Source organism: Pleurodeles waltl, chromosome 4_2 (genome assembly GCF_031143425.1).
Source record: "Pleurodeles waltl isolate 20211129_DDA chromosome 4_2, aPleWal1.hap1.20221129, whole genome shotgun sequence".
Classification (NCBI taxonomy): Eukaryota; Metazoa; Chordata; class Amphibia; order Caudata; family Salamandridae; genus Pleurodeles; species Pleurodeles waltl.
The window spans coordinates 1,018,472,425-1,018,483,524 of NC_090443.1; the positions used below are offsets into that span (position 1 = coordinate 1,018,472,425).

Below are 11,100 nucleotides of genomic sequence, written 5' to 3' on the forward strand. Positions count from 1 at the left end.
ACTTGTGGGACCCATTTTTTGATACCCCTAGTCTGGACTTCTGGAAAGATTGGCGGTGAGGTTGTTTTTCCAGAGAGCTGACATTCCTGAAGCTGGAAAGAGGAGGCCTAGAGAGTGGAGCGGGGAGGCAGGAAACAAGGCTCCTTCAGTAGTTCAGGTGGTTCAATTAGGCATTTGGTGAGAGGGACTGTTGATCAGTCTTCCTGTAGCACTGCCACTTGGCAGATGGTGTGAGTGAAATGTGGGACTGCAGTCTCAGTTGTTTAAAATTAAAACCTTAGGTGAAATGATCCTTTTGACTTTGTTAAGATCACTCTGCAATGTGGCTGATGGCAGCCTGTCGTAGGAAGCTCACCTCTCTTTGTGCCTCTGTTGGGGGGTGGATGTCTATTGCGCATTGAAACTACCCTGCTGTCCGAACCATCCCTCTTGCACAAGGGCTGTGTCTGGAGAGCAGCTTGGAAAGGACTCCTGAAAGGAGAACCGCTCCTAACCAGTTTTGAAATTGTAGTGGATCCACATCACTTATCCGCTTTGTATAAAAGTAAGTCGACTGACCAACTTGTTCCAAGTTCTCTCTGGCCTAAGAAGAAGTGCTTCCCAGAGTGCTCGGAAGACTTCTGTGCAACCACAGCTAATGTCAGACTGACAGCCAGCTTCCCAGGGGTGAGGGGACATCACCTGAGTCCTGTGCTCCTAAAAGAAGCTGTTCATCTGACATGAAGTGCCTAGAAGCCAGCCTGGCTGCTGGGAGAGGGAAGGAGTCCGCCAGCCCTTCTGGAGGATTGGCTGCACAAGAGGATCCAGGAGCAGGGAGAAACAGGTGCTGGTAGGATCTGTCACACCAAGGAGGACAGAGCAGAGCAATCTGAAGGCACCAGATGTCAGTGGATGACTGAGGGTTGCAAGAATGGCTGACCCGTGTAGCTGTAGCCCAAATAACTGTGAGCATGGCTGATCCTGTGATGCTGTGCGGGCCGGCTTTAGCGCTCGTGACGCCGGGTGCGACAATGTTTGTTGGTGCCCGCCAATGACCACCTTTGCCACAGATTCTCTTACTACCACCCTTTAACAGTGCCCTCAAGTCCCTATAACCACTCTCTCTCAGATGCGTTTAATTATTTTGTGTAGCGCCAATCATTCTAGCGCAGCATGTCAGAGCACTTTACATCACAAACACATTACACATTATCAATGGTATGTGTGTAAATTAGTGCATAGGAAATGTTACACAAGACAGAGGACTACAAGGTGCAGGAGTGACGTCATCCATACGGGGCGGCGATATAGTAGAAGAGTGTTTGATCTGGAGAAGCACAAACTCGGAATTTAAAACGTACCACCATGGTTGGGGGTTTGTCTTTACTAATAAAAATTGATTGTACCCTAATGTGCCCTTTTTGCAACATTAGGGAAATGAAAGACTGGGGAAAAATTATAACGCTCTAATCTATACCTTGCAGTTTTCACGCATCTCTTTGCTGGCAGTTTCAAGCTCACTGTTCTATGTTCAGGCGTTTTAATCCTCTGCACTACCTTACGATGAGTCAAAACTTCCACTAGAAAAACTCATCTCTCTCTAGGAGGAACATTAATCACCAGACATTTTGATTGTTGCCTGAAAATTGCTGGAGGCAAGGAACGTGGCAGAAGGTGCTTTGAAAACCATAATATGGATGCAAACATGGCGGCCCCACCCGGTGTCAACGCCCAGTGCGGTAGCACCGGTTGTACCATCCTAGAGCCGGCCCAGATCGAGATCAAGGCTTTGCCTCGGATGGGGAAACATCGCTTACAAAGCGGTCAATGCAACGCTATGCATTGACCACGCTGTTATTACCACGCATATGCGTTTACTATGCATGCGTTTAGCAAGCTTGCCTTTACCACGCATATGCATAGGGCAGGTGGTTGGAATAGTTTTTAGGACAGGGTGGGGTAGGTTTTAGGACAGGGTAGATTTTAGGGTTTAGGGTGGGGGTCAGGTAGTTTTTAGGACGGGGTGGAGTATTTTTTAGGACAGGGTAGGTTTTAAGATTTGGGTGGGGATAGGGGTCATTTTTAGGGCAGGGCGGGGTAGGTGTTAGGACAGGGCAGGGCAACCTTTAGGGGTTAGGGTGGGGGGTTGGGGTAGTTTTTAGGACAGGGTGGGGTAGGTTTTAAGTTTCAGGACAGAGGGGTCGGGCAGTTTTTAGGACAGAGAGGGGTCGTTTTTTAGGACAGGTTAAGTTTTACAGTTTAGGACGGGGGTCGGGTAGGTTTTAGGGCAGGGCGGGGTAGTTTCTAGGACAGGGCAGGGTAGCTTTTAGGGTTTAGGGCAGGGGATCGGGATAGTTTTTAGGACAGGGAGGGGTAGGTTTTAGGACAGGGTAGATTTTAGGGTTGGGGTCAGGTAGGTTTTAGGACAGGGTGGGGTAGTTTTTAGGACAGGGTAGGTTTTAGGGATTAGGGCAAGGGGTTGAGGTCATTTTTAGCACATGGCGAGGTAAGTTTTATGACAGGGCCGGGTAGCTTTTAGGGTTTAGGGCAGGGGTTTGGGGTCGTTTTTAGGACAGGAAGGGATAGGTTTTAGGTTTCAGGGCGGGGTCGGGGTAGTTTTTAGGACAGGGTAGGTACTACAGTTTAGGGCGGGGGGTCGGGTAGTTTTTAGGACAGGGCGAGGTAGGTTTTAGAACAGGGCAGGGTAGCGTTTAGGGTGGGGGTGTGGGGTAGTTTTTAGGGCAGGTTAGGTTTTATGGTGTAAGACAGGGCTGGGGGGTCAGGGTAGATTTTAGAAGAGGGTGGGGTAGTTTTTAGGACGGGGAAGGTTTAGGGTTTAGGGCAGGGTGGGGGTCGGGGTAGTTTTTAGGACAGGGTAGGTTAGGTTTTATGGTGTAAGGAGGGGCTGGGGGTTCATGTACATTTTAGGAGAGGGTGGGGCAGTTTTTAGGACAGGGAAGGTTTTAGGGTTTAGGGCAGGGTGGGGGTCGGGGTAGTTTTTAGGACAGGGTAGTTTTAAGGACAGGGCGGGGTAGGTTTTAGGACCAGCCAGGGTAAGGCAGGGGAGTTAGGGCTGAGGGCTGGGGTGGAAGGGGCTGTTTTAAGGGTTTGGCCGGGTGGAGTATGGTGGCAGGTGTAGGGGGCAAGGCTGGAAAGAGTTTACCATGCATGCTTTTACAACAAAATTTGTTGTAAAGGCATATGTGGTAAAGGCATGCTTGGTAAAGACGTAGTTGTTGTACAGGCCATGTTGTAAAAGGTTGCTTGATTGAAGATAAAACAAATCCAAAAATTGTGAACTGCAGATATGGTATTGCCCCAGTGCTTAATTTGTGCTTGTTGTTTCCGATGGTGAGCACTGGCACTTATTTTTGAGGGCCGGGGCTTATTCTTCAGCCTCAAGCATTTACTGCGAACAAAAGACACATATGGGAAAGACGGAGGAAGAGAAAAACGAAAAAGCGTCACTAGGAGAGAAAGTAGAAAGCTGCAAGAGTGAGCTGAAGGGGCAAGGAGTGGCTGTAAATGGATTAAAGAGGCCCGAGGTGGCTTCAGGATTACGCTGCCTCAGTATTCCTTGTCCACACATTTAATTGCAGCAGCCATGTGTTTAAAAGGAGGGCTCTGGGCACCAGCACCTTTTTATTTACAAACTAAGCACTGTATTGCACAAACGTATGCACAATTGCTGATTGTGTTGTGTATGTGTACAAGCTTAGGATTCATTCTTGAAGGGCCCATGGTCTGCAAGAACCAAAAACTCAAAATCCAATACAATTAAAAAAACAGATAATGAAAGGTGTAACCCAACAACATGAAAAGGAAAGTATTACTACCTCAATAATAAAACAAGGGCTATCGAAAAAGGGGAAAAGAGGGAAAATGTATTGACTTTTTTAAATTAAAAAAAAATAGATTAGATAGCTCTTTAACTGGCACACCCAATTTTCTCTCTCTCTTCACTTCCTTACAGGATTCCCAGATTAATAAGATCTGTAGAAAAGTCAGCACAGAATCTTCATTTAAGGAAAAAAATAAAATTTCCACTCGGAGCCTATGTTGATGTGTATTACAAAGCGAACCCTAAAAAGTGGGATTTCACGTGAGTTCATTGAGGCTGGTGCACTGCAATCCTAACTGCTTCGCATTTCCAGCAGAGCACCAGTACCTGGACCTGCTGACACTAACAAATTTTAGAGACTACGGGCCACATGTACGAAGATCAGGTTTTGCAACTCGCAAATTGTGAGACTTAGCAATTCGCAATTTGAGAGTCGCAAAACCTGATGTACAACAGTGTCAATGACACTGTTTGCAATTTGCAAGGGGGTCGCAACTGACCTACCTCATGAATATTCATGAGGTAGGTCGCAATTTGCGACCCCCATTGGGAATGGCGGCTCTCACAGGGATGGTGGCCTGCTGGGGTCAGCAGACCACCATGTCTGTGACTGCTTTTAAATAAAGCAGTATTTCTTTTTTAAATACAGCCCGTGTTCCTTAAAGGAAAACGGAATGCATTTCTAAAACAAAAATGAAAAGTTTTCTTTTCATTTTTTCAGAGCAGGCAGTGGTCACTACCTGCTGTGAAAAAATGTTTTTTACATGCATTCACAAAGGGGTCCCTTGGGGACCCCTTCCCTTTTGCAAATGGGTTGGCACCAATTTGAGACTGGTGCTAACTGCAATTGATTTGAGACCGCATTCGCGGTCACAAAACAGTCATACATCGGACTGCGACTCGCAATTAGGAAGGGAACGCCCATTCCTAATTGCGACTCGCAAACCCTTTTTGCGATTCGGTAAATGCTTTTTTCTCGTCGCAAACTGCCCAATTTTGTGAATCTGGCCATTTGCAACGAGAAAAAAGGTACGTACATGTGGCCCTAGGTATTTTCCAACAGGGTATTCTAAAAAAATATCACCAGGTTGCATGGTTTTCTAAGCTTCTCTGAAAAGTATGTAAAATGTGAATTTGCAGTTAAGTGCCGCAGGTGCCACACCCAATGTATTTTGTCTCCACGTTGAAAGTCAGTGATTTCCACACCCTGTTGGCTCTCTCCACCTCCCTCTAGCCGTCACGCACCCAAGCCCCGAAAGCAGAAGTGGTTGAGGCTTCAGTACATCAGCAGGCGATGCGTCGCGTCTCCCTCACTCGCCGATGGTTCCATCATGGGTTTGTCCACAGCGAGCTTTTGGCTCCTCTGGACTTTGCTGGTTTTGGAGAACTGGGGGCAATGCACGGATGTTCCTCCCAAAGGCAGCCCTTCTCCAGGACTTCAGGATTGTAGGAAAACGCAGAACATCCCCACCATGGAAGTACTTCCCGGAGGGGGCTGGGACAACCTGCGAAACCTGGACTTGGGGAGAGTGATGTACATGGACTACTCCTCCTGCTTGACCACCGAGGACGGTGCCTACATTATCCCTGATGGCATCTTCGTGATCCCTCAGAAGCAGACCAGTCTGGAGATGAACTCAGAGATTGTCACAAGCTGGAAGGAGTACAAGAGCTCCACCGCCTTCTCCATCAATGAGGACTTCTCCTTGTTTACTGTGATCAACGGCAAGTTCTCCACTGACTTCCAGAGGGTCAAGACCCACCAGGTCAGGGACAGCTCTTTCACCACCAGGGTCCAGATCAGAAACCTCCGCTACACAGTGAAGACAACGCCCAATTTTGTGTTTGACCCATCCTTCAAGAGCCAACTGGTAAACATTGCCAATCACCTGGAAAACAACCAGACCCGCATGGCCAACTTCCTGGCTGAGATACTCATTCTGAACTATGGCACCCATGTCCTCACCAGTGTAGATGTGGGGGCAAACCTGGTTCAAGAAGATCAAATCAGAAACACCTTCTTGGAGGACAGTTGGTCTACGAAAAGCTCCATCACCGCCTCGGCCTCGGCCACCTTTGAAGAAAAAATCAGCGCCGGGTTTGGGTTCAACGCAAGCTATGGAAACTCATTCACCAGAAATTATGTTACTAACCGCACCAACTCTAGGGTTGAGAGCATTGGCGGGGTGCCATTCTACCCGGGTATCACGCTCAAGGCATGGCAGGAAAGTATCAGCAACCAGTTGGTGGCCATCGACCGGTCAGGGCTGCCTCTACAGTTCTTCATCAACCCCCATACTTTATCTGACATACCTGAGCCAACCGTGAAGAAGCTTTTAAAGACGGTAGAGGCAGCATCCAACCGGTATTACAGGGTAAACACCTACCCCGGGTGCACTGACGTCACCTCCCCAAACTTTAACTTCCAAGCCAACATTGACGATGCCTCTTGTGACAGCATGATGACCAACTTCACCTTTGGAGGTTCTTATCAGGACTGCACCGAGGTGAGCGGGAATGAGGCCGGCCTGATATGCCAGGGCCTGGCGCATAAAAATCCCCTCACTGGGCATTTCTCCTGTCCGCAGGGCTACTCCCCGGTCAAACTGAGCTCCCAAACCCGGGACGAAGGGTTCTATCGCTTGGAGTGCCACGACGATTGCGTGTGGTTCCTTTTTAACTTTTGCAAAAAGGTTTGCGCTGATGTATTCAGGGTGTCCACAGCTCAGTTCAATGCCTACTGGTGTGCAGCCAAAGGCCAAGTCCCTGAAAACTCAGGATATCTGTTCGGAGGCCTCTACAGCAGCAAGAGCCTCAACCCTCTGACCACTTCCCAGTCCTGTCCTGTCAATTACTACCCTCTGAAACTCTTTGATGATCTGAAAGTCTGTGTCAGTGCGGACTACGAAATGGGGTTGCCTTATTCAGTACCCTTTGGGGGCTTTTTTAGCTGCGACTCAGGGAACCCTTTGGCTGTTTCCAAGACTGCCACCTCCTTTCAAAGCATTGGAGGGCAGAACGTTCAAGCAAGTGCCCCAAAGAGATGCCCCTCAGGATTCAGCCAGCATCTGGCCCTCATAAGCGATGGGTGCCAAGTCAACTACTGCGTGAAGTCTGGCCTTTTCACCAGCGGATCTCTGCCACCAGTCCGACTACCTCCCTTCTCCCGCCCGCCGGCCATGAGCGTGGGCACCACCAACACCGTCCTAGTCCTGACTGAGACTGACCGCTCATGGGTTAAGGTCTCTGGCACCCAGATGTGGAAGCTGACCAAAACAGAAAATGCCCGCAACACCATGAAGCTGGTCAGTGGGGCCGATGCCAGGATCTCCGGGGGTGAAGCCGCTGGGATCACCGTGGGAGTCACCACGGCTCTGGCCATCCTGATTGCCATGGCCGTCTATGGGCGCCGAAGGTACAGGAAGAAGGGCTACCAAGAGGTGGAACAGCAACGTTTAGTGCCTGATGGTCCTGGAATGGAGATAACCAACCACGAGGAGGCGCGCTGCTTGCAGGAGGCGGAGCTATCCGAATAAAGAGACAGGGTTGCCTATAACCCCTTCCTGTCCTTATAATTCCGCAGGTTCTCCCACGCCCACCTCCAAACCTTGGACCAATTAGAATTTTGAACGATTTATTCAAATATCAAAATAATCTAACATTGTCACAGGAGTTTAGGTAAAAAAAATAAAATCCCAAATGATTGTTTTTTCTGCAAAAACTCAAAAAACGTTAGAAAATAGGACAAGAGTCTGGAGGAACTCTTTTTTTGTGAGAACATATTTAACTGCCAATTAACATTTTAGCAATGTCTGAACTATAAAATAAAAGTATACAAAATTAATTATTAGACATTATTGCAGCTTGTCCAACAAACAATTTATAAATATGGAAATATTTTTTAAATCTCATAAAAACGTGTGTTTTTTTTTTCCGGGTTTATCAGGGCATTTGCTGTACAGTGGGTATGAAATGCAAAATTATTTATAGAAATATGAAAAATGAGTGTCAAAAGTTCTTCTTAACTAGGAAAACGATTAATAAATCATTTTTAACAGTTGCATGTAAGCAATGTTAGCAGGGAGTAAGAAGGGACATAACTTGTTGATCTAATCTGTAGAATTTTCTAATATTTCACGAGAGACAATTACCACTGAAGGGAATGGAGACTGGAGTGGGTAATCTGGTGAAAGAGGAAGGCAAAAAAAATGCATGTAAATATATATATATTTTGTAAACTAACCACCAAAGCAGCTTACACACTGTAAGAATATTCTGCATGTGACAAGGTGTGGGAACTCACCCCTCTGCTGAGTCCTTCTCTGTGGTATTTGTGGTCTGCAGTGCCGAGCAAATTGTAGGTTAAAAGTTGTTGATTTTTATTTTTTAATGCATTCATAATCAGTTTAAAGTGCGAAACAAGGTTTAAAATTATCTGCATGTAAATCTTGTGTTTTTCTTCGTAATCTTGCAAATGTTTATTAAATATTTAGACTTTTTGCTGACACTTTTTGATATATGGAGAGGGGTTTTAATGTAACTGGTAAATTGGTTTAACTAAGTATCTTTTAATGTGGCAGAGTGGGTCATTCCTGGCTGGCTAGCTACTCCCAAGGCAGATTGTGTGGTGCCAAGCAAAGATTATGTGGTACAGGACGCAGCAGCTCTGTGTACATAGAGTATGTGTTCAGGCCTGCTCTTTATTTGTGCTGAAGATGCCATATAGCCTCAGGGTCATCGCCTGACGTCACATGTGAACCTGCTGTGTTTGTGTTTCTTTTTGCTCATTCTTAGTCCAAAGGCATCCTCATTTTCCCCCTCATGTTTATTAATGACTTTGGGGTGTTTGTGTGTGTGTGTAGTGCTTAATTTGTGCTTGTTGTTTCTGGTGCTGAGCACCGGCACTTATTTTAGAAGGCCGGAGCTTATTCTTCTGCCTCAAGCATTTACTGTGAGCAGAAGACTCATATGAAAAAGGGTCACAAGGTAGAAAGCAGAAAGCTGCAAGAGGGAGCTGAAGGGGCAGGGAGTGGCTGTAAATGGATTGAAGAGGCCCGAGGTGGCTTCAGGATTACCTGCCTCAGTATTCCATGCTCGCATATTTGAATGCAGCAGCCGCATGTTTAAGAGGAGAGCTTTGGGCACCGACACGTTTTTATTTACAAATTAAGCGCTGTGTCTGTGTCCCCAATTCTTTCTTTTGTTGACTTTAGTGGAATTGCAACTTTAAAATCATGTTTGTTGAAGTGTTTAAATCCTCTTATTGGGCTATTTTGTTGGGGGGGGGGGCTCGAGGAATCTCACACACCCCTGGGTCTTTGCCCTTGTGTTGGTTTCTGCGGAGGCGGTGGGTCAGTGGTCCTTCCAGGATTGTCAGCCTCTTACCTCTGCATCGTTGTGAGTGGCGGACTCAGGGCCATCCTTTAGCGCGGGCGAGCTGGGCCCGGGACCAGGGCGCCAATGACCGTAGGGGCACATGGAGCTGTGTGCTTTAAAGTCATGCCAATAGCACCGCCCTGATCATCTTGCTCCAGCCTTGACCCTGCCTGTCCATTTCTGTCCGATTTGCCAGTTTAAAGTGGTTTTAGTCTTTCAATATTATACCAGGGGCAATGTTTTTAACACCCCTTTAGCCCCTTTCTTTGCAGGCCCTTCACCCTCTGACCCCTGCTGACACATCAACAAAACCATCATCTGTGAGGCAGTAGAGCTATCGTGATTTAGGTCATCTGTGGGGGGGTCAGTCACTGCTCATCCGGGTACTCACCAGTGAATACAAAAAGGACCCCCTGCTGACTCATTTCATTCACTACCCTCAGAAAGGGCGCCAAAAGTCCCTCCGCCCGCGCCCAGGGCGCTATCCTAACAAAGGCCGCTCTGAGCGGACGAGGGTGTGGCAAGCGGCCCTGACAGGAAGCAGCTGCGGCCTAGCTTCCAGACTCATAAGAAGGTACCCAATGCGTCATGCAAGCGGTGTTGCCGCATAATGATCCAGTGTTTCCTTTCTGCAACCATGGTCGTGTTTGTCAAGACTGTTGTAATCTAAGCTCTTCCACTACCCGGGAATTTATGGTGTATTGGATAGCGCCTTGAAACCCGAATGAGTGCGTTGTGCGCTATAAAAAACAACAAATAGACTGAAAACCCGCTTGAAACTCAAGCCATCTTCACTGTGGCGCACACGAGCTGTGTTTAACTATCTGGTGAGCATTTCTTTACAGAGGTGACTGTGGGGCGGGGGGGGGGGGGGGGGGGGGGGGGGGGTGCCGTGAAGTGTCCTGGAACAGCTCCAGCCATGTTCGGTTCTTCAATAATGTAGACACAAACATTATTCTGGTACATTCATTCTGGGAGCACTAGGTCTTCTGATGTGTGTGTGTGTGTGGGGGGGGGGGGTGTAGCATTGATCACACATGGCTGGGCACCTAAATTAGCAAACGACCTGCAATAGACATTAGCATAACCAATGTGTCCTAGTGCAAGGTAAGAAATGGACCTTATGAAGTGCTTAATTTGTAAAATATTAAGTGCCAGGGCCCTTCTCAGGAGGCCACTGCAGCTGGCACCACACATGGCCCCTGAGAGGGACAATGGAGCCTAGTATAGCCCCAATAGTATAAGAATGGCTTGTGAGGAAGGTATTAGTAAGTTTCAAAGTGTTTTTAATCAATGAACAACCCTGACTGTGCTTATCCCTCTATTAGACAAAGAGTGCCACAGTGTGGCAGACTTTCATAAGTGCTGGTGTTGAGATTAAGCGCTGGTGCCGAGCACCGGAAACCACCGGGTAAAATTAACCATGGCCCTATGGCTGCTGTTTGAGTTGTTAAATAATGAATTAATCAGAAATTTGTGGGCCCCACAACCAACTGACCCCTGGTGCCACTGCACCCGCTGCACCAATGAAAGCTACTCTATGGCACAGGAGACGTTCATGCTGTCGATCAACGTGGCATTCACAAACTCAGAGCATTGGGTAGTCTGGGTTTAACAGTACCCTTGCCAATCTGACCTATTGTTCACAATCTGCAGGGCTTTAGCTTCGGACTCACTCTTTTCCACTATTGGCCTTCTTCAACCAGTCTCTTGCAACCATTGACTCAAGAATTTGTCAATCACTTCTTGGCTCAGCCCACTGGAGTATTCACCTTTATTCCCCTTTCACCTAACACTATTGGCTGCTTCGGTTTATCCTTCCTCCTCCCCTCCAATGCTCGCAGTCACCATCATTACCTCAATTCAGGAAGGACCTTAGGACCTGGTCCTTCAACTGAAGCACA

At 47.5% G+C, this 11,100-nt stretch overlaps 1 protein-coding gene across 1 annotated transcript; it reads left to right on the forward strand.

The window, feature by feature from the left end:
- Positions 1–4,964: 4,964 nt before the first annotated feature.
- LOC138293597 (macrophage-expressed gene 1 protein-like) lies at positions 4,965–8,325 on the forward strand. Its single transcript, XM_069232867.1, has one exon. It carries the CDS (start codon positions 5,152–5,154, stop codon positions 7,354–7,356), a length of 2,205 nt encoding a protein of 734 aa, XP_069088968.1. The 5' UTR covers positions 4,965–5,151; the 3' UTR covers positions 7,357–8,325.
- The last annotated feature ends 2,775 nt before the right edge of the window (positions 8,326–11,100 follow it).

Excerpts from the sequence above, each read along its gene's own strand:
- LOC138293597 (XM_069232867.1), top strand. The coding sequence starts at position 5,152 with ATGGGTTTGTCCACAGCGAGCTTTTGGCTCCTCTGGACTTTGCTGGTT.